The 23763-nt window shown below is 37.8% G+C and overlaps 2 protein-coding genes across 17 annotated transcripts in view; one reads left to right on the top strand and one right to left on the bottom strand.

Moving 5' to 3' along the window:
• LOC101088611 (olfactory receptor 52L1-like) overlaps positions 1-23763 on the bottom strand; it is a 176009-nt gene that overhangs the window by 69412 nt on the left and 82834 nt on the right. For 12 of the 16 annotated variants that reach the window (XM_045038840.1, XM_045038838.1, XM_045038839.1 and 9 more), the window contains one exon: positions 1223-1488. The exons of 3 other annotated variants lie outside the window; for them this stretch is intronic. The gene's annotated coding sequence lies outside the window, so the exon portion shown is untranslated. Of the gene's footprint in view, positions 1-1222; positions 1489-14680; positions 14741-23763 lie in introns of those variants that run through there. One more of the 16 variants, XM_045038845.1, reaches the window with a different exon arrangement.
• On the top strand, positions 22027-22991 carry LOC101098008 (olfactory receptor 56B4-like). The gene is given in 2 exon segments (XM_011286696.2): positions 22027-22744; positions 22747-22991. Coding segments are annotated over 2 exon segments (963 nt in total).

The raw sequence follows: 23763 nt of genomic DNA on the forward strand, positions 1-23763 counted from the left end.
AGCCTGGTCCATAGAAGAAGAGGATGACACAGACATGAGCTGTACATGTGCTGCCAGCTTTAGCACGTGCCTCAGGTGAAGGAAAATGAATCACAGTCCTCACAATGTGCCCATAAGAGTAGGCAATAAAGGCCACATCCCCCACACCAAGAAAGATTGCCACAGCAAAGGCATAGAGGTTATCCACAGTGGTGGCCCCACAGGCCAGCTTCACTACTGCCATATGCTCACAGTAGGTATAGGCAATCGTGTGAGAGCCACAGTAGGACAGCCGACGGGCCAAGCTTGGAAAGGAGATGGTCAATCCCACACCTCGCAGCACTACCAGGCCTCCAATCTTGGCAACAACAACCGGGGTAAGAATGGTTGCATAATGTAGTGGGTTACAGATGGCCACAAAGCGGTCCACGGCCATGGCCACCAGCACTCCTGACTCCATAGCAGAGAATGCATGGATGAAGAACATCTGGGAAAGACAGGAGTGGGAGCTGATAGCTGTAGCACCAAACCAGAAGATGGCCAGCATCTTGGGCAGAGTAGAGAGGGAGAGAACCAGGTCAACAAAGGAGAGCATGGCAAGAAAGAAAAACATGGGTTGGTGAAGGCTGTGCTCTGTCCGGATGAGAAAAAGCAGGACACCATTCCCAGTCACTGCCAGGAAGAACATAAAGCAAAAGGGAAGTGAGATCCAAATGTGGGCAGCAGTCAGTCCTGGGATGCCAGCCAAGAAGAAGGTATGTGGAAAGTGATGAGAATTATTGGAAAGAATTATGGTGATCATCTCACTTAGAAGTGTGAAGGGCTACTAGAAAGAAAGGAAGCAGGTTAAAGTCAGTGATGTGGAGATTGGGAGCTCAAGATCTATGGTCTCACTAACAGCACCAGCACCATCACTCTTCCCCCATTGGTCTCAGTAAACAGTCAAAAATGATTTTCAGCTTAACTAATATTTCTGCAAGAACTTCAAAAACAGAGGAGGCAAATTAGTTTGGTCCAGTGGGAAATGTGTTGGACAAGAAGTTCAGAAACCAGTTTCTAGAATTTGATATCCTAGTATATCTATGACCTGGAGCAAATGACATAACCAGGTTTAAGCAGATGCCCAGGAATTAATGTTAAATAAAAACCCTTCCCATCAAGCTCACATTCCCAAGTTCTGAATATTGGCACTGGATTTAATCAGGGCTGACCTTACACATTCCTTAAGTCTTATACCACTAACCTTCATCTGAAACTGCCAAAAATCCTAACACCTGGAAACTTTCTTAATTTGGAGATCCCTCACTCCTCCAAACTTCACTTGACTCCCAGGTTACAGAATAAATGGTCCCTGATGACTCCAACATTGATTAGGTTCTTCCTTGGATTATTCCCCAACCATTTCACAAATGAATGTTTTGTTTTTCTCCTCAGTATCTCGTCCTGTAGCTCCCTCTCCTTTAAGTGGTGGTGTACAGAGGTAGACACAAAGTTCAGAGCTGTAGCGACCTGGAAAAAAACAGAAGCTCTTGGTAGTAACTGTCATGTGAAAGCCAAAGAATTCTAAATTGAGCCAAATTATTGAGAACGGAAGAAAAAACGGGCATCCCCTCCAGTTCTATTTATCACATAACTATAAAAAGTGTACAAAATTATTCAGATCTGCAATATATCCTGTGCCAAATACTATTGTTTTTTAGGTTAGAAAACTGTGGTCTAGAAAGAAGCAAATGGCCAAGGGTCACAGATCTATTTAGTGATAGAATCAGGCAAGGCCTCACATCCACCAATCCCTGATCCCTGAGCTAGAAGGTCATCACCCTGTCTCTGTGTTAGCAGTGACTTCTCCAGGGCCAAGGAAGAACATCCAGGGCTGGGTGGCCACGGGTGAGCAGTACAGCAATCAAATATCGGGGCAGATAAGGAATTATTTAGGGAGTACGTGTCTCTCTAACACCCCTTAATACCTCCAGTGCCAAGATTCTCTCATGTGAAAGAAAAAACACAAGGACACACAGAGGCCTGGGTCTGGGGTCAGAGAGGGCTTTGGAGCATAAGATAAGTGATTCACGTTCCAGACAGAAAAGATGCAGCTGGACTGATCTCACAGTTTCAGTGACAGCAGCAAGTGGTCTATAAGCATGAGGGAAAGGAGCAGAAGTCAGCACAGGAACATAATCCAAGAAAGAAGAAACAGCACAGATTAAAATGGCCAAGAACATTTGCTTTTTTCTCCAAGAGAAACCACATGATTATTGCCCATACCTTTACCACCGCCACTGAGGAAATTATGTAACCTCAGAAGAAGGCATGAGGGCTGGGAAGATGGGAGATTACAGTACACCTATAGTTTCAGTGCCATGTAATAAACTCTGGACCAGAAGTCAAGGTCCTGATCTGAGGTACTATTTCTGCCATATGTCAGCTTTGTGACCTTAAGCAAAGCTAACCATTTTCAAGCCTTAGTTTCCTTACATGTGAAATGAATAAATTAAAACCTACCTCACAGGATCATTGTGAAAATTCAATGAGATATTATATGTGAAAATCTTTTGTCAAAATCTGAAAATAGTAACATTATTTTCACTGAATTATAAGAAATAAACAATTCATTTGGAGGAATCTCTTTAAGAGCAACAGAAACTTCAGTGATTCAGAGACAATGCATTTGATTTGGCAAAGAATGGTATGTTCAGCCCATGGGTGGATGTTGTGTAGTAGTAATCCAGAGACACATAGTCAAAAATACCATATCCTCCCCAACACAGCTCCTTTCTTCCCTCCTAACCACAGGCTATTCCTCTCAGCACCCTCAGGGAATGATGCTGTGTGTGTTGGTAGTGGGGGAGGAAGGGGTTGGCTGGTGTCAAGAAATGTGGTTCTGACCTCCTGAGCATCTGCTTCAAATAATTCTCAAAATTGCCCATCCTTAAGCCTCAGCCCACCTTGTGGAACCTAACAGTATCTTCAGAACAGTTTAAGAAATAATTACCTCTGATCTCCCAACTGTCTCCTGAGGACCCAGCAAATGTCCCTCATTATAACCTTGTGCCTCAAGGAAAAGTCTGACCCAGTAAGCTCAGCTCCTTTACTTCCATCAGGAAAGAGGGTTAATGGAGGTAAGGGGTCCTGGAACCAGAAGAATCCAGGACACATACTGAGGTGCCTCCATAATGTTTCCTTATGACTCACTCAAAGAGGAACATACTTATAAATAGCTTATTATTGAGCCAGGATTGGAAAGATGTTTGCCTACTTGGAAGAAAGTAATCCTAATATACCTGATCCCTCTCTTGCTTATATCCATATAATACAAAAGGCCCAGATAGACTTCTGATGATGTACACATCATCAATATTGGTGATATTTCCAATTTTCTTCAGTGATACCAAGACCATGCATTTCCACCCCAGACAGCCTATCAGATTATGCAGATCTGGAAATGTTGGGGGAAAGCTAATTTGTGGATGAAGTCTGTATGTATCTCTTTTCCTTGGGCCTACCCCTGGCCATTACTCACCAAAGATCTGTACTGTTTAACCTACAAAAGGATGAGAAAAAGTTAAGTTACCAGTCAAATCCCAAGAACAGGGTATTTAATGGGCGCCTTTTCAGGCATTGCCTATAGGGATCCAAAATGAAGTTCCCACCAACCAGACACCAATTAGCACTTCTGCCTCTTCTTCAAACAAAGATTTAACAAGGCCTCTTCCTCTTATTGGGACCCCAGGGAACAGGCCCAGCAGGGAATATTTTGAACCGCATACGCCAGGGTGTCATGTCAAGAGAGGGCCAAGGCCCTGCAGCCAGAAACAAGGTGTGGCTTCCTCCCATAGGGAAGGGGACCACCTGGTTTGATGAACAAGCAAGATCTGATCTAGGGAGAATGAGGAAGAAGGCAGGGAGATTGGAGGTGTGTAGGGGGGCGGTGGGCAACACCAGGATCAACAAACAACATTACCTAGATGACCCCTCCATGACATAGGTGGAACCATGAGAGAAAGAATGGATTAAAGGTATAAGCTTTTATGAGAAAAGAGAACCTGGCCCAGGAATAAGAGTGAAGAAAATGTCAAGTGCCTGAACTCAAAACAGTAGGTACAAAGGTAGACCAAGTCTTGTAGGTATTTCCATCCATACATTATGTCACCTTAAGTGAAACTACCTACAATTCTCTCCATTCTTAACCAATCTCTCTACATTTGACTCTCATCTCAGCCACCAAAATCACTCCTGAAAATGGTGCCAGATTAATCTGTGGAGGATGTTCAATAGTATGAAGGATCTGGACATTGCCTTGGATTGAGAGAGTTTTGAAAAATTGAGTGTGTACAGCTTACACAAGAGAACACTTGTGGTGGCATGCATGATTTTTAATGGGTTCTTCAAGTCCAGGAAGAAACTCCCTATGAGAGAAAATTATTTGTTTTATGAAGCCAAAGGAAAAAAACAAGAACAAACTCATTCAAATTTATGGTTCAGAACTCAGCAAGACCTTTGTGTCTTCAGAATGATAAACCTTATCAGAAAGACAGAGGTATACACAGGGTATATTGGAAAGGAACAGCACAAGGTTTACAGGAAGAGTCAGTATGCAAAATCAGGTCATCCATTTCTGACAGCCATGCTCTAAGGGTACTATCCAGTTCTGGAGGGGAAAAGAAGACATAGCAGGTGTCATTTCAGGTACAGCCAGGATTATGAACCCTAACATGAAGCACTCAGTTTTCTAACAGAGAAGTCAAGCTGGGTAACAGTGAGCTTACAATAGATGACGCTATGATGTCTCTGAAACTGTAGAGAGATGAATTATGAAGTAGAAAATATCAGCACAGAACCCTAGTGGAGGAGGAGGGAGTAGGCAGGACAAGTAGCAAGAGCAATACAAAGTTCAGTCTAAGAGGCACTGGTAACAAACACAGGAACTTCAGTCCAGGAAATAAACAAAAGTCTCAGAACTAGAAATCTAGATTAGTGTGAATATGGACTGCCTGACTGAAACTCTGAACCCTCACCTTGCAAAAAACATCAAGAGACTGGAATTGTCCAAAGATCCAAAAATATTCAAGGGATTGGAATCAATAATTTGGATAAAAAATATATTTCCTGGGTTCCTCTTAAACTTTAAACCCCTTTTAAACAGGGTCAGGTGGAAGATACACATCAAACTAAGGCAAAGCATGACCAAAGGCAAAGCAGAGGCATATGCAAGGATCTGTAGCCACACCACGGAGAGATGGGAAAACCATGGAGAGAGAGCATCTGATTATGCCTGTGGGGATCACAGAAGGATTCACAAATGAGGCAACATGAGAGAGGAAATTTGAATAATGGAACAGAATGTTCCAGAATGACTCACTAGCACTAAAAGGAACTCCAAACTCATAAAGTACAGAATTCTTGATGGAAAGCTAAAAAGAGATCAATATTAATGAAGCAGTGCAGAGGGATGAGATTTGAGAGGAAGGTTGGCCCCAGACTGTGGCAGGTCTTAAGTGCTCTTCTAGATGGCACTACATGTTAATAAGAGGTCAAGGAACTTGTTTAAGCACAGCAGTGACATGGATAGATTAGTGCTTTAATAGATTTCTTTCATAGTGTTCTGGGCATAGGAAGATGATGTGATAATAGAGTGAAGTAAGCATTAGATCAAGTCTTTACTGGAAAATTCTATCAAATATTTAAGAAAGAAACAATGGCAATCCTTAAAATAGAAATAATAATGCAAACTTTTAGAAAACAGAGGAAAAAGGAATACTTTCCAATCCATCTTACAAGGCCAGTATTAATCTGATGACGAAATCATATAGTACAAGATAGGAAAATCCAAACCAAAGTCCCTCATGAGCAGAGATATAAAAATCCTTAACAAATGATTAGCAAATACTATCCAACAATATATAAAAAGATTATTATATCATGAGTAGGTGGAGCTTCCCCAAGAATGCACAGTAGTTTATCATTCAAAAGTAAATTGTCATATTAACAAAATAGTGAAAAGTATACATATCATATCATCATCTTAATAGAGACAAAAATAAAATCATATGAAAACAACATTTACTCATAATAATAATAGAAAAAATGCTCAGCATATGGGAAATAATAAGGAATTTCCCAAACATGGGAAAAAAGGGCATTAATGTAAACCTTCAATATCATACATAATAGTAAAAAGTTGAGGACTTTCTCCCTAAAATCAGGATTATCAATGAATATTCATGATTGCACTACAGGTGTTAACCACTGAAATAAGACAAAAAATAAAATCTTAGGGATTGGAAAATAAGAAGTAAAATGTAATCACTTGCAAACAACATGGATGTATGTAGGAAAGCTTAAGATCTGTACTAATAATTGAATTTAGCAAGATAACATGATACAAAGTCAATACAAAATTGATTTTCTGCATTTCTACAAACTAGCTATGAAAAAATTGGAAAACTAAATTTACAGTTATTATGTACAATTGCATCAAAATATATCAAATACTCAGGGATAAACTTGGTAAAATATTTCTGAGTCCCTAAATCACTACTAAGAGAAATTAAAGATCTAACTTAATGGAGAAAAATACTATATTCATGAATTTGTATCCTTGAAAATTGCTCCAACTGTGAAAAAGGTGGGCAGAACATATCATGCAAATTGGTGGCAAAAGAAAGCTGGAATAGCAATATCTATACCAGACAAAATAGACTTTAAAACAAAGACTATAACAAGAAACAAAGAAGGGCACTATATAACAAAAGAGGACAATCCAACAAGATAAAAACACTGTAAATATTTATGCACCCAACATAGAAGCACCGAAACACATAAAATAGTTAATAACAAATATAAAGGAACTAATCAATAATAATATAATAATAGTAGGGGACTTTAATGCCCTACTTACATCAACAGACAGAGCATCTAAACAGAAAATCAACAAGGAAACAATGGCTTTGAATGACACACTGGAACAAATAGGTTTGACAGATATATTCAGAACATGCCATCCTAAAACAACAGAATACAAATTATTCTCAAGTACATACAGAACATTCTCCAGAATGGATCACATATTAGCCCACAAAACAAGCCTCAACAAATACAAGAAGATCAAAATCCATGAATATTTTCTGAGCAAAATGCTATGAAACTACAAATCAACAAGAAAAAAACCAGAAGGACCATAAATACATGGAGGCTAAATAACATACTACTAAACAATGAATGGGTCAAGCAGGAAATCAAAGAAGAAATTAAACAGTACATGAAAACAAATGAAAATGAAAACGCAACGGTCCAAAACCTCAGATGCAGCAAAAACAGTTCTAAGAGGGAAGTTTACAGCGATACAGGCTTACCTCAAGAAGCAAGAAAAATCTCAAATAAACAACCTAAATTGCACCAAAAGGAGCTAGATAAAGAATAAGCAAAACCCAAAACCAGCTGAAGAAAGAAAATAATAAAGGTTAGAGCAGAAATAAATGATATACAAACTAAAAAACAATAGAGCATATCAATGAAACCAGGAGATAATTCTTTGAAAAAAACATCAATACAATTGATAAACCATTAGCCAGACTTACCAAGAAAAAATGGAAAGGACTCAAATATATAAAATCATGAATGAGAAAGGAAAAGAACAACCAACACCACAGAAATACAAACAATTGCAAGAGAATATTATGAAAAACTATATGCCAACAAATTGGACAACTTTGAAGAAATGGATAAATTTTTAGAAACATATGAACTACCAAAACTGAAACAGAAAAAAATATATAGAAAATTTGAACAAACCAATAACCAGCAAAGAAATTGAGTAAGTAATTTAAAAACTCCCAATAAACAAAAGTCTAGAACCAGATGTCTTCACAGGGGAATTCTACCAAACATTTAAAAAAGAGTTAATACTTATTTTTCTCAAACTATTCCAAAAAATAGAAAAGAAATGAAAACTTCCAAATTCATTCTATGAGGCCAGCATTACCCTGATACCAAAACCAGATAAAGACTCCACTACAAAAGAGAACTATAGGGGCACCTGGGTGGCTCAATTGGCTAGGCATCTGACTCTTGGTTTCAGCTCAGGTCATGATCTCACAGTTCACGGGATTGAGCCTCACATGGGGCTCTGTTCCAGCAGCATGGAGCCTGCTTGGGATTCTCTCTCTCCCTCTCCCTCTGCCCCCTCCCGTTCTCTCTCTCCCAAAATAAATAAATTTTTAAAAAAAGGAACTACAGGCCAATATCCCTGCTGAACATAGATGCAAAAGTTTGTCAACAAAATGCTAACAAACCAAATTCAAAATACACTTAAAAAAAATCATTCACCATAATCAAGTGGGATTTATTCCTGGGTTGCAAGGGTGATCCAATACTCACGAATCATTTATTGTGGTACATCACATCAATAAAAGAAAGAATAAGAACCATATGACATTTCACTAGATTCAGAAAAAGCATTTCACAAAGTACAACATCTATTCATGATAAAAACCTTCAACAGAAAAAGGGAACATACCTCAACATAATAAAGGACATCTATAAAAAACCCACAGCTAACATCATCCTTACTGGGGAAAAACAGAGTTTTTCCTCTAAAGTCAGGAACAAAACAAGGATGTCCACTCTTACCACTTTCATTCAACATAGTACTAGAAAGTCCTAACATCAGCAATCAGACAACAACAAATAAATAAAAAGCAGCCAAACTGGTAAGGAAGTAGTAAAACTTACACTATTTGCAGATAACATGATCCACACATAGAAAACCCAAAAAACTCCAACAAAAAAACTGCTAGAGCTGATCAACAAATTCAGTAAAGTCTCAGGATATAAAACCAATGTACAGAAATCAGTTACATTTCCATACACCAATAATGAAGCAGGAGAAAGAGAAATTAAGAAAACAATACCATTTAAAACTACACCCAAAATAATAAGATATCCAGGAAAAAAACCTAACCAAAGACGTGAAAGACCTATACTCTAAAAACTATACAACACTGATGAAAGAAATTGAAGAGGACACAAAAGAAATGGAAAGATATTCCATACTCACGGATTGGGAGAACAAATATTATTAAAATGTCCATACTATCCAAAGCAGTCCGCACACTTAACACAATCCCTATCAAAATACAAACAGGATTTTTTACAGAACTAGAACAAACAATCTTAAAATTTGTATGAAACCACAGAAGATCCTGAATAGCCAAAGCAACCTTGAAAAGAAAAGCAAAGCTGGAGGCATCACAATTCTGGACTTCAAGTTATTTTGCAAAGCTGTAGTGATCAAGACAAATGGTAATAACACAGAAGTAGATATATATAGATCAATAGAACAGAATGAAAAATACAGAAATAAACTCACAATTATATGGTCAATTAATCTTCAACAAAGCAGGAAAGAATATCCAATGAATGAATTGGATGAAGACAGTCTTTTCAACAAACGGTCTTGGGAAAACTGGACAGCCAAATGCAAAAGAATGAAACTGGACGACTTTCTTATACCAATCACAAAAATAAATTCAAAATGGATTTCCAAATGACATATTTGATAAAGGGTTAGTATCCAAAATAAATAAAGAACTTACAAAACTCAACACTCAGAAAACAAATAATCCAATTTAAAAATAGGCAGAAGACATGAACATTTTTCTGAAGAAAACATACAGATGGCCAAGAGACACATGAAAAGATGCTCAGCATCACTAATCACCAGTGAAATGCAAATCAAAACTACAATGAGATATCACCTCTCACCTATCAGAATGGCTAAAATCAACAATACGATGAAACAACATGTGTTGGTGAGGATGTGGAGAAAAAGGAATACTAGTGCACTTTTGGTGGGAATGCAAACTGGTGCAGCCACTGTGGAAAATAGTATGGAGGTTTCTCAAAATTTAAAAATAGAGCTACCACACAATCCAGCAATCACACTACTGGGTATTTACCCAAAGAATACAAAAATACTAACTCAAGGGGATACATGTGCCCTTATGTTTATAGCAGCATTACTTACAATAATGAAGATATTGAAGCAGCCTAAATGTCCTTTGATTAATGAATGGATAAAGATGTGGTATGTATACATCTATCTATCTATCTATCTATCTATCTATCTATATAGAGAGATCTATATAGAGATAGATATATAGATATAGATATATATCTGTATCTATAGATACAGGTAGGTATAGATATAAGTATATATAATGTCATATTATTCAGCCATAAAAAGAATGAAATCTTGCCATTTGCAACAGCGTGGATGGAGCTAGGGAGTATTATGCCAAGCAAAATAAGTCAGAGAAAGACAAACACCATATGATTTCACTAATCTGTGGAATTTAAGAAACAAAAGAGACAAGCAAAAGGGAAAAAATAAGAGAGACATACACACAAACCAAGAAACAGACTTAATTATAGAGAACAAACTGATGGCTACCAGAGGGGGAAGTGGGAGTGGGGGGATGGGTTAAATAGATGATAGGGATTAAGGAGTGCAATTGTCATGATGAGCACAGGGTGATATATGGAAGTGTTGAATTACTATATTGTACACCTGAAATTAATATATAACACTGTATGTTAACTAACTAGAATTTTTTTAAAAAATCTAAAATTAAATTAAAAAAAAAAAGTAAATGGTTAACCTAAAAAGACTTGAGTGACTACCTACTGGTGCTTTCCATGGGACTGGGGGCTGAGTACTTCTATTCCCTAAGCCAAGCCTTGACATACGTCTAAGATCATTGGGGGCTATGGCAAAAGACATCAAGCCTTGATACACACAGGAAAAAAGTTTAAAAAGAGCCTCATGGAGGACCTAGGGAGTACACAAGAAGGTCTAGGGCAATTCTGGGCTCCAATTTGTGCAACAGCCCAGGCCCCAGGGGAGAGGAGAAGTTGTACTCTCAGCAACAAAGGCATAAAAGACAGGTGTAGCCAAGAGAATAGAAGCAGTTACAGAAGGCAGTTCCATTTGGAGAGGATCTCTCCAGGACCTCCTAGCAGGGAGTAACCAGGGGCCAAGGGGAGGGGAGGGCAGGGGCTGTTTTCTTGCTCTGTTTTCCTAGGTCTTGGTTCCAGTTGCTCTGCCTCTCTTTCTCCCACTCCCTTGGCTTTCTCATCTTGCTTTCTTCATTTAATCCTTCTGACTTTGGCCCTCTTTTTCCTAAGATCTTGCCTACAGAGACAAAAGCCTGAGATCTGGAAAACCAGTGAGAAAAAGGAGACTCAGGTCTCCTCTGGACATGTTAGAGGGAGTAGAAACTCCTGTCTTACAAATGAGCAACCAAAGTCTGCCTCACAGAGCCTGACACAGGGGAGGTTTGCTGTCAAACCTGAAAGAACAGTGCCAGCAGGAGATCCTCCCATTTAAATTATGGATCCAAGATCCTAAAAAGAGATAACGATTGAATTTACCCATATCTGATTTTTTAAAAATCAATAACTAGAAATAGACATCAAATTATCATAATAATAGAGAACATTGGTCAGAAAAGTATTAGCCAGCAGTACACTGAAGGGAAAGTTCTAAAGACATTCTACTTCAAGTCTAGACGTAGACACAGATGTTGAGTATCACTCTTTCTTTATATTGTTTAGAAACTTATAAATATTTTAATTTAAGATGCAAAATAAAAACTTACAATCGTCAATCTTATCTAATGATAGGAAATACATTCTTCGACCAAAAAAATGTGGGGAAAAAAGTTACTGAAAAGCAATTTGCCTTGGAAAGTAAAAGAGCTGTATTTTGAGAAATGTCTTAAAATTTTAACAATAGTAATTAGAAGGTTTCGTAGGTAACAAGCCAATTAGGAAATACAAAGAGAGACAAAAGTAATAATAATAGAAAACATCCCCAAAATATCTATAACAAAAAGCAAAAACACAGATTTCTCAATGGAAAGAATCAATGGGTAAAGACATCAGTTCTCCCATAACTAATTTGTATTTTTTTAAATATAATACTCCAGGGGCGCCTTGATGGCTCAGTGGGTTAAGCATCTGACTTCATCTCAGGTCGTGATCTCATGGTTTGTGATCTCATGGTTTGCGGGATCTCAAACCCACATCAGGCTCTGCGCTGACTGAGCAGAACCTGCTTGGGATTCTCTTTCTCCCTCTCTTTCTGCCCCTCCCTTGCTCTCTCTCTCTCTCTCTCAAAATAAATAAATAAACTTTAAAAATATATATAATATTCCAAGAAAATAACATTTAAATTAATTAACATTAATTTAAAACATTTTTTGAAGTTATTACTAAGAATTTCCCCTACCATGTGGTAAATACATGTTTTTAGTGACACTAAAAACAGAAAAGATTGTCCTGGGAGGCAGTGACCTTTGAATATATGTTGGAATTTAATATAGGACTAAAAAAGTGCATTCAGGATAGTGGGAGAAAAAGGCTTATTTACTGAATGGTGCTGGAACAATGGTTTAACTATTAGTGGAGTGAAATTAATGTACTTTTTCACTCCATGTGAAATTCCAAATTCATTTAAAAGTTAAATTTAAAATAAACTTCTGTAAAGAATATGCTAGTAAATACTTATTGAAATACTAGATTTTATATTATTAAAAGTTTAAAAGTCATGAAATAATATTAAAAAGTACAATTGTTATGACCACATAAAAGTTTGTGTATGCATGTGAGTAAATCATTTTTTAGAAAAGACAGAATTTAATGGAAAATGAATTGGAGGAAATACTTACAGAAAATTCAACAGAGGTAATACCCTTAAGATATAATGAAATTTTTTTAAGAAGATATAATGAAATCCATACAAATTAATAAGACTGTATACTCCAAACTGAGCACTTGAAAAACATTATTGCACTTAATACTACAAGGTAAGTTGCACATAAAGACAAAAGAGAAAACTAATGAAGAAGCCCATAAATGGAAAATAAATCTTTGAAAATGTCAAAGCTCACTCAACAGTGAAGTGAAAACTGAACCAAAATTGAAATATCACTTTTACTCTATTGATAAAGACTTTTAAGTTAAATTTCCTAATTTGGAATGTGATGAGATGGATGGATATGATGAAATAAACACAGTCTTAAACTCTGGGTGTGTAAAGTACTACAATGTCTCTATGAAGCAACATTTCAGTATATTTCAAGATTATTTAAAATATCCATATTCTCCTACAGGGGCAGAATAACCTCTTGAAAGACAATTTGGGGGAGGAGCCAAGATAGCAGAACAGCATGGAAGCTTTTTGTGTGTCTCGCATCCATGAAATACAGCCAGACCAACACTAACCATCCTACACACCTAGAAAACTGATTAGAAGATTAACACAACAATCTGCACAACCTAAACCACAGAATTCAGGAGGTATGCAGCACAGAGAGGTGAACTTGGGGAGCGAGAAGCTGTGGTGGAAAGGGGGCCACTTTTGCGGGTGGAGAGAGGACGGAGACTGGGGAGGGGGGAGCATACAGTAAAAGCACCCCTCCCCAAAAACAGCTGGAGAGAAAGTGGAAAATTGGAAACAGCCACAGGGACTAAACTAAAAAGGGATAAAAGAGAAAGGAAAGGGTTTAAATTCCATTAAGACGGTAAACAAGGGGAGAGCAAAGGCTGCAACTCCACAGTTCAATACCTGGCGGTGCTCTGGTGGGAAAGGTGAATCCCCAGGAACAGAGTGGGGTCCAGGAGGTTCTCAGGCCGCACGGGGAAAAGTGGTTCCACTGCTGGAAGGACATTTGGTAGAGGCTGTTGAAGCCACCTGGCCCCAGCAGACCCCGGAAGGCAGCCACATTCGCTGGTGCTGGGGCAAGGTTGTTGAGGGTGAAGCCCGGTGCCAGATGTGTGTTGCAATTTTCCATGGTCCCTGAAATGCTGCTGCTACACTGTCTCATGATCTTTTTTAGGGGCGGGCTGGCACCTGGCCATAGTCTCAGGGCACCAGCAACAGCAGGGTCCAGTGGGCATTCCTGGGTGCAGCCGACATTCGGCCAATACTCATTTAGCCATTGCTCGGTGAGACCCTCCCACAGACCAGATGGGCGGGGTGGGTCAAAGCCGCAGCCCTTCGGAAGTAAGGGGCCGGGGAAAATAGCCACACCTGAGACAAAACTCAGGGGAGAGGTACTGCCTGGGGACTGGTCACGGAGAGTGGAAAAGCGGAGAGTCGATGAGAGCTGAAGACAGAGGACCGGTGCGCAATTGCTGATCAGGGAGAAAACAATGGGTGGCTGGGTCCCGCCATTTTTCACCACTCCTGTATATGCATATGCGTGTGCACCAACAAGCACCGCAACAAGCCACCCCAGTAGGCTAGCAGCGCCATCTAGTGGAGAGCGGAGCTATTACACCAGGCCCTGCCTAACTGGGCCAACTTCACTCTTCAAGAACACAAACCTCACCGCCGGCTTAATTTATGGACTACAAAGAGCTACATAGACTGACCGACCTCTAGGGGAAAACAAAGCAATTTCAGTCCTACTTCAATCTGTTAGCAGGTTCATCTATTCAATTTTTTTTCCCTTTTTCCTTTTTCTCTTTTACAATTCTTTTCTTTTTCTTGAATAAAGAGAAAAACTCATTTTTATTTTTAATTTTTATTAAAAATATCTCTTTAATTTTTATTACTATATTTTTTGCTTTTGTGTAAATTTTCTCAAATTCTACTTTACTTTCATCCTTTTATTTTAGTCTACTTCAGTGTACTCACCTTTTCAAATTTTCAAACAATTTCCTTTTTTATTTCTTTTCTTCTCTTTTTCCTTTCCTTTCTTTTTCTTGAATGCAGAAACAGAAAAACTTCATTTTTACTTTCAATTTCTTTTAAATATTTTTATTTAATTTTTATTACTATATTTTTTGCTCTTATATAATTTTTTTCACATTCTATCTTACTCCCATCATTTTATTTCAGTCTACTACAGTGTATTCACTTTTTCAAATTTTGAAACGATTTTTTTGTCTTTACTTTTATTTTTTCTATTTTTTAATTTTTTCTGTCTTTCTTTTCTTTTTTCTTAAATATGGAAAACGAAAAAGTTCATCTTTCTTTTTAATTTTTATTAAAAACATTTTTCTATACTTTTTTGTACTATAGTCTCTACTTTTGTGTATTTTAGTCCACTTTAGTGTACTCACTTTATCAAATTCTCAAACGATTTCCTTTTTTGTCTTCTCCCCCTTTTTTTTTTTTTGTCTATTTGTTTGTTTCTCTAATCTGTCAAACCACTTTCAACACCCACACCAAAACACACCTGGGATCTAGCATCATCTATTCGATTTTTGTGTGTCTGTGTTTTTAATTTTAATATTTTCTTAATTTTATTTTTTTTTTGAAAATTTTTTTTAACATTTATTTATTTTTGAGACAGAGAGAGACAGAGCATGAATGGGGGAGGGGCAGAGAGAGAGGGAGACACAGAATCGGAAACAGGCTCCAGGCTCTGAGCCATCAGCCCAGAGCCCGACGCGGGGCTCGAACTCATGGACCGCGAGATCGTGACCTGAGCTGAAGTCGGACGCTTAACCGACTGAGCCACCCAGGCGCCCCTAATTTTATTTTTTTTAATTTCAATTTTTCTACCTCATTAATTCCTTTTCTCCCTTCAAAATGAAAAAAACGAAGGAATTCATTCAAAAAGAAAGAGCATGAAGAAACGACAGCCAGGGATTTAACCAACACAGACACAAGCAAGATGTCTGAACCAGAATTTAGAATCACGATAATAAGAATACTAGCTGGAGTTGAAAATAGATTAGAATCCCTTTATGCAGATATAAAAGAAGTGAAAAATAGCCAAAATAAAATTAAAAATGCTATAACTGAATTGTAATCATGGATGGATGCAGTGGCGACAAGGATGGATGAGGCAGAACAGAGAATCAGCAATATAGAGGATGAACTTATACAGAATAACGAATCAGAAAAAAAGAGGGAGATTAATACAAAAGAGCACGATTTAAGAATTAGAGAAATCATGGGGTGCCTGGGTGGCTGAGTAGGTTAAGTGTCCGACTTCGGCTCAGGTCATGATCTCAGGTTCGTGAGTTTGAGCCCCACGTCGGGCTCTGTGCAGACAGCTCAGAGCCTGGAGCCTGCTTCAGATTCTGTGTGTGTCTCTCTCTCTCTGCTCCTCCCCTAGTCATGCTCTGTCTCTCTCTCTCTCCTTCAAAAATAAATAAAAACATTTTTAAAAAAAGAATTAGAGAAATCAGTGAGTCATTAAAAAGGAACAACACCACAATCATAGGGAAGACAGAGAAATAAGGGTATAAGGGTTATGTGAGCAAATCATAGCGGAAAACTTTCCTAACCTGGGGAAAGACACAGACATCAAACTCCAGGAAGCACAGAGGACACCCATTAGATTCCACAAAAACCGACCATCAACAAAGCATATCATAGTCAAATTCACAAAATACTCAGGCAAGGAGAGAATCATGAAAGCAGTAAAGGAAAAAAAGTCCCTAACCTACAAGAGAAAAAAGATCAGGTTTGCAGCATACCTATCCACAGAAACCTGGCAGGCCAGAAAGGAGTGGCAGGATATATTCAGTGTGCTGAATCAGAAAAATATGCAGCCAAGAATTCTTTATCCAGCAAGGCTGTCATTCAAAATAGAAGGAGAGATAAAAAGTTTCCCAGACAAACAAAAAGTAAGTGAGTTTGTGACCAGTAAACCAGCCCTGCAAGAAATTTTAAGGGGGACTCTCTGAGAGGACAAAAGATGAATATATATATATATATATATATATATATATATATATATATACCAAAAGCAACAAATATTAGGACAAGAAACACCACCAGAAATTCCAATTCTACAAGCATCATAATGGTAATAAACTCATATCTTACAGTACTCACTCTAAATGTCAATGGACTCGATGCTCCAATCAAAAGACATAACAGAATGTATAAGAAAACAAGATCCATCTATATGCTGTTTACAAGAGACCCACTTTAGACCTAAAGACACCTTCAGATTTAAAATAAGGGGATGAAGAACCATCTATCATGCTAATGTGGAACAAAAGAAAGCCAGAGTGGCCATATTTATATCAGACAATCTAGGCTTTAAAATAAAGACTGTATCAAGAGATGCAGAAGGGCATTATATCATAATCAAGGGGTCTATCCACCAAGAAGACCTAACACTTGTAAACATTTATGCACCAAAGGTGGCAGCACCCAAATATATTAATCAATTCATCACAAACATAAAGAAACTAATTGATAGTAATACCATAAAAGTAGGAGACTTCAACACCCCACTCACAGCAATGGACACATCATCTAATCAAAAAATCAACAAGAAAACAATGGCTTTCAATGACACATTGGACCAGATGGACTTAACAGATATATTCAGAACATTTCATCCTAAAGCAACAGAATATACATTCTTCTCAAGTGCACATGGAATGTTCTCCAGAATAGACCATATACTGGGACACAAATCATCCCTAAGTAAGTACAAAAAGATCGAGATCATACCGTGCATATTCTCAGACCACAACGCTATGAAACTCGAAATCAACCACACGAAAAAATTTGGAAAGGTAACAAATACTTGGAGACTGAAGAACATCCTACTAAAGAACAAATGGGCTTACCAAGAAGTTAAAAAGGAAATTAAAAAGCATATGGCAGCCAATGAAAATGATAACACCACAACCAAAACCTCTGGGACGCAGCAAAGGCAGACATAAGAGGACAGTATATAGCAATCCAGGCCTTCCTAAAGAAGGAAGAAAGGTCTCAGATACACAACCTAACCTTACACCTTAAGGAGCTGGAAAAAGATCAGCAAATAAAACCCCAAACCAGCAGAAGACAGGAAACAATAAAGATTAGAGCAGAAATCAATCCTATCGAAACCAAAGAAACAGAACAGATCAATGAAACCAGAAGCTGGTTCTCTGAAAGAATTAACAAAATTGATAAATCACTAGCCGCTTTGATCAAGAAGAAAAAGGAAAGGACCTAAATGAATAAAATCAAGAATGAAAGAGAAGAGATCACAACCAACACTACAGAAATAAAAACAATAATAAGAGAATATTATGAGCAATTATATGCCCATAACATGGGTAATCTGGAAGAAATGGACAAATTCCTAGAAACATATACACTACCAAAACTGAAACAGGAAGAAATAGAAAATTTGAACAGACCCATAACCAGTAAGGAAATCGAAATAATAATCAAATTTCTGCCAAAAAAGAAGAGTCCAGGGCAAAAAGGCTTTCCAGGGGAATTCTACCAAACATTTAAGGAAGAGTTAACACCTATTCTCTTGACACTGTTCCAAAAAATAGAAATGGAAGGAAAACTTCCAAACTCTTCCTAGGAAGCCAGCATTACCTTGATTCCAAAACCAGAGACCCCACTAAAAAGGAGAAATATAGATCAATTTCCCTGATGAACATGGTTGCAAAAATCTTCAACAAGATATTAGCCAACCAGATCCAACAATACATTAAAAAAATTATTCACCACGTCCAAGTGGGATTTATACCTGGGATGCAGGGCTGGTTCAATACCTGCAAAACAACGTGATCATCACATCAATAAAAGAAAGGACAAGAACTACATGATCTTCTCAATAGATACAGAGAAAGCATTTGACAAAATATAGCATCCTGTCTTGATAAAAACCCTCAAGAAAGTAGGGATAGAAGGATCATACCTCGAGATAATAAAGCCATATAAAGCGACCCAATGCTAACATCATCCTCAATGGGGAAAAACTGACAGCTTTCCCCCTAAGGTCAGGAACAAGACAGGGACGTCCACTCTTGCCACTGTTATTCAACATAGTATTGGAAGTCTTAGCCTCTGCAATCAGATAACACAAAGAAATAAAAGGCATCCAAATTGGCCACAAGGAGGTCAAACTTTCACTCTTCGCAGATGGCATGGTACTCTGTATGGAAAACCCAAAAGATTCCACCAAAAAACTGCTAGAAGTGATTCATGAATTCAGCAAAGTTGCAGGATATAAAATTAATGCACAGAAATCGGTTGCATTCCTATTCACCAAAAATGAAGCGACAGAAAGAGAATCAAGGAATCAATCCCATTTACAGTTGCACTAAAAACCATAAAATACCTAGGAATAAATCTAACCAAAGAGGTGAAAAATCTATACACAGAAAACTATAGAAAGCTTATGAAAGACAATGAAGAAGACACAAAAAAAATGGAAAAAAATTCCATGCTCCTGGATAGGAAGAATAAATATTGTGAAAATGTCAATACTACCCAAAGCAATTTTCATATTCAATGCAATCCCTATCAAAGTAACACCAGAATTCTTCACAGAGCTAGAACAAATAATCCTAAAATTTTTATGGAACCAGAAAAGACCCTGAATAGCCAAAGTAATCTTGAAAAAGAAAACCAAAGCAAGAGGCATCACAATCCCAGACTTCAAGCTATACTACAAAGCTGTAATCATCAAGACAGTATGGTACTGGCACAAGAACAGACACTCAGATCAATGGAACAGAATAGAGAACCCAGAAATGGACCCACAAACATATGGCCAACTAATCTTTGACAAAGCAGGAAAGAATATCCAATGGAATAAAAACAGTGTCTTTAGCAAGTGGTGCTGGGAAAACTGGACAGTGACATGCAGAAGAATGAACCTGGACCACTTTCTTACATCATACACAAAAATGAACTCAAAATGGATGAAAGACCTCAATGTAAGACAGGAAGCCATCAAAATCCTTGAGGAGAAAGCAGGCAAAAACCTCTTTGACCTTGGCTGCAGCAATTTCTTACTCAACATGTCTCCGGAGGCAAGGGAAACCAAAGCAAAAATGAACTACTGGGACCTCATCAAAATAAAAAGCTTCTGCACAGCCTGTCAGGCAACTGACAGAATGGGAGAAGATATTTGCAAATGATATATCAGGTAAAGGGTTAGTATCCAAAATCTATAAAGAACTTACCAAACTCAACACCCAAAAAATAAATAATCCAGTGAAGAAATGGGCAAAAGACATGAACAGACACTTCTCCAAAGAAGACATCCAGATAGCCAACCGACACATGAAAAAATGCTCCACATCACTCATTATCAGGGAAATACAAATCAAAACCACAATGAGATACCACCTTACACCTGTCAGAATGGCTAACACTAACAACTCAGGCAACAACAGATGTTGGTGAGGATGCAGAGAAAGAGGATATCTTTTGCACTGTTGGTGGGAATGCAAGCTGGTGCAGCCACTCTGGAAAACAGTATGGAGGTTCCTCAAAAAACTAAAAATAGAACTACCCTACGACCCATCAGTTGCACTACTAGGCATTTATCCACAGGATATAGGTGTGCTGTTTCGAAGGGACACATGCACCCCCATGTTTATAGCAGCACTATCAACAATAGCCAAAGTATGGAAAGAGCCCAAATGTCCATCGATGGATGAATTGATAAAGAAGATGTGGTATATATATACAATGGAGTATTACTCGGCAATCAAAAAGAATGAAATCTTGCCATTGGCAACTACGTGGATGGAACTGGAGGGTATTATGCTAAGTGAAATTAGTCAGTCAGAGAAAGACAAAAATCGTATGACTTCACTCATATGAGGACTTTAAGAGACAAAACAGATGAACATAAGGGAAGGGAAACAAAAATAATACAAAAACAGGGAGGGAGACAAAACAGAAGAGACTCATAAATATGGAGAACAAACAGGGTTGCTGGAGGGGGTGTGGGAGAGGGGGTATGGGCTAAATGGGTAAGGGGAATTAAGAAATCTACTCCTGAAATCATTGCTTCACTATATACTAATTTGGATGTAAATTTTAAAAAATAAAGTTAAAACAAAAAAAAAAAAGAAAGACAATTTGGCAATATCAATCAAAATCTTTCTTTTTCCATTCCACTCTGCAATTCATTCTTAGAAATTATCCTATAAACTTATGCATAAAGATATATGAACAAGTACATTTAGTACATATTTTTTACAGTAGCAAAATACTAGAAACAAATTGAATGTCAGAAGTTCTTATTAAATTATAAGATATCCATGTGGTAGAATATCATTCACTTAGCAAAGTGGCATATCTAGTTTGTGATAGGGAACAGTCTCGAAGATAATTAAGTTAAGAAAGAAAAGGAAAGGAAACAAAGGATAAAGGATATGATTAGTATGCTAACATTTGCTTTTGTCTTTTATGAGAAAACATATACATATATTCTTGTTCATGCAAAAACTATCTCTGGAAGGATTCCTAAGAAACTGGGTTACTGACTGCCTCTGGTGAAAAGGAAGAAATTTGGGAGTCCTAAGCACAGAAGTCTTAGTAACCATTGTTTATATTTTTTTAATTTTATTTGAATTTGACAATCTACATGTATGACAGTTAAAATCAAAATATTACTAAAAAGAGTATTTTAAGATGTTCTTTGTATGTATCACTTTGTATCACTTAAAAAATCCTACTCAAAGGAAACAATCTGAAAAGTAAAATAGTGGTGAGTAAATTATGGAACAGCCAAATACAGAAATATAAGATTCCACATTGCTTTTAATGATCTGGAAAGTTTTGGTTTATTTATTCATCCATGTCATAATTTTTTACTGAGTTCCTATTTTATGTCCTATAACACACTACTGAAACACAAAGGCAGGATACAACATTATTTCCATATAATTATGTAAACTGGAAATACAAATATAATTATAAAATGGAAATAATGGAAATAAATCAAATATTAGTATTTGTTATCTGTTAGCAATAAGATTATTCTTGATACATATGTATTTGAACATACTTATTAGAAACACGAGTGGTAATAATAAATGGCTAATTCAAACTTTACCTTTAGAATAAATTTTGACTTGTTTTAGTGCTCCTCTGTGGAATATTTCCAGGAGCCAAAAAAGGTGAAGGGTTATGCACACATAAAAGAAACTGGGTCATTTGGGGGGAGTCTCTATTATCAGGACCCTGAGCTAAATTCTCAAATGCAATCTTCCTGCCATTTCAGTTTTATGGACAGACACTGCAAATGGGGCACCTGTGCTATGGATACTCCCACCAGTGTTACCAACAGTTCCAGCCTCCAGATTTCCCACTTCACCTTGATAGGGCTCCCAGGCATTCATGGGTGGCAGCACTGGCTCTCCCTGCCCCTGGCTCTGCTCTACTTCTTAGCTCTTTGTGCTAATCTCCTCATCATCATTACCATCCAACATGAGGCCATGCTGCATGTGCCTATGTACCATTTTCTGGGCATACTGGCTGTTGTGGACATGGGCCTGGCCACCACCATCATGCCCAAGATCCTGGCTACCTTCTGGTTTGATGCCAAGGCCATCAGCCTCCCTGAGTGTTTTGCTCAGATCTATGCCATCCACTGTTTCTTCTCCATGGAATCTGGTATCTTCCTCTGCATGGCATTGGACAGATATATAGCCATCTGTCACCCCCTTCGATACCTGTCTATAGTCACTGACACTTTTGTGGTCAAAACCACAGGATTCATGGTGCTCAGGAATGGACTGTTTACTATCCCAGTTCCAATACTGTCTGCCCAGAGACACTATTGCTCCAAGAATGAAATTGACCGCTGCCTGTGCTCTAATTTGGGGGTCACCAGTCTAGCCTGTAATGACATCACTGTGAACAAATTTTACCAACTGATCTTAGCATGGATCCTGATTGGGAGTGATATGGCTCTGGTTTTTTCTTCCTATGTGTTAATCCTTCACTCTGTGCTGAGGTTGAACTCACCAGAAGCAATATCAAAGCTCTGGGGACCTGTAGCTCCCACCTCATTCTCATCCTCTTCTTCTATACAGGTATCACCGTGCTATCTGTCACATACCTTGCAGAGAAAAATACGCCCCTAATCCCTGTGCTGCTTAATGTACTGCACAATGTCATCCCCCCTGCACTCAATCCCATGGTCTATGCACTCAGGATGCAAGAGCTCAGACTGGGCTTCCAGAGACTGCTTGGACTGAGTGAAGATATGTCCACTAAGTAACTCCAGCTTTAGAAGGCCACTAAGGTGTGAAGAAAGGATAGAGGTTTTAGCTGTTGATAGACCTGGGTTGTGATGTGCCTTTATCTCTCACTAGGAAAAAAGCAGCCAATAAAATCATGAAAACTGTCAGTCTCACAGATCAAAATATACATATGAAAATCACAATGAAATTTCCTTTTACTATAAAATAAGTAAGAACAGAAAAGTGAAATGTTGCTGACCACTCATGCAATTCTGAGATTGATACTCATACACAGCTGGTAGGACTGTAAATTGGCCCAAATGTACCAAAAAGCAATTTGACAAAATTTACTGGAGTGTTTGTAAATGTTAATATTCTTTCATCTAGTAATTCTATTTTTAGAAAAATATCTAAAAGAAATAGTCTAAATTGGGGCACCTGGGTTGCTCAGTCAGTTGAGCATCCAACTGTTGATTTTGCCTCAGGTCATAATCCCAGGGTCATTGAATCGAGCTTTGCATCAGGCTCTGCACTGTGCATGGAGCCTGCTTGAGATTCTTTCTCTCTCTCCCTCTGCCCCTCTCCCCATCTCATGCTCTCTCACTCTGTCTCTTTATGTAAAATAAATTAAAAAATAGTCTAAATGTAAGCAAAAATGTATTCATAAAAAAGTTATTGTTAATAGTAGTAAAAAATGAAGAGTTTAACTGTTTATGCGAATTTACTCTAACTTGTACATATTTGTTTTTCATGTCATTTTCATAAAAAGAAAAAGAAAATAAATGTTTATTCTAAAAAGACAGAGAAGGG

Source organism: Felis catus, chromosome D1 (assembly GCF_018350175.1).
Source record: "Felis catus isolate Fca126 chromosome D1, F.catus_Fca126_mat1.0, whole genome shotgun sequence".
In the NCBI taxonomy this organism is placed as follows: Eukaryota; Metazoa; Chordata; class Mammalia; order Carnivora; family Felidae; genus Felis; species Felis catus.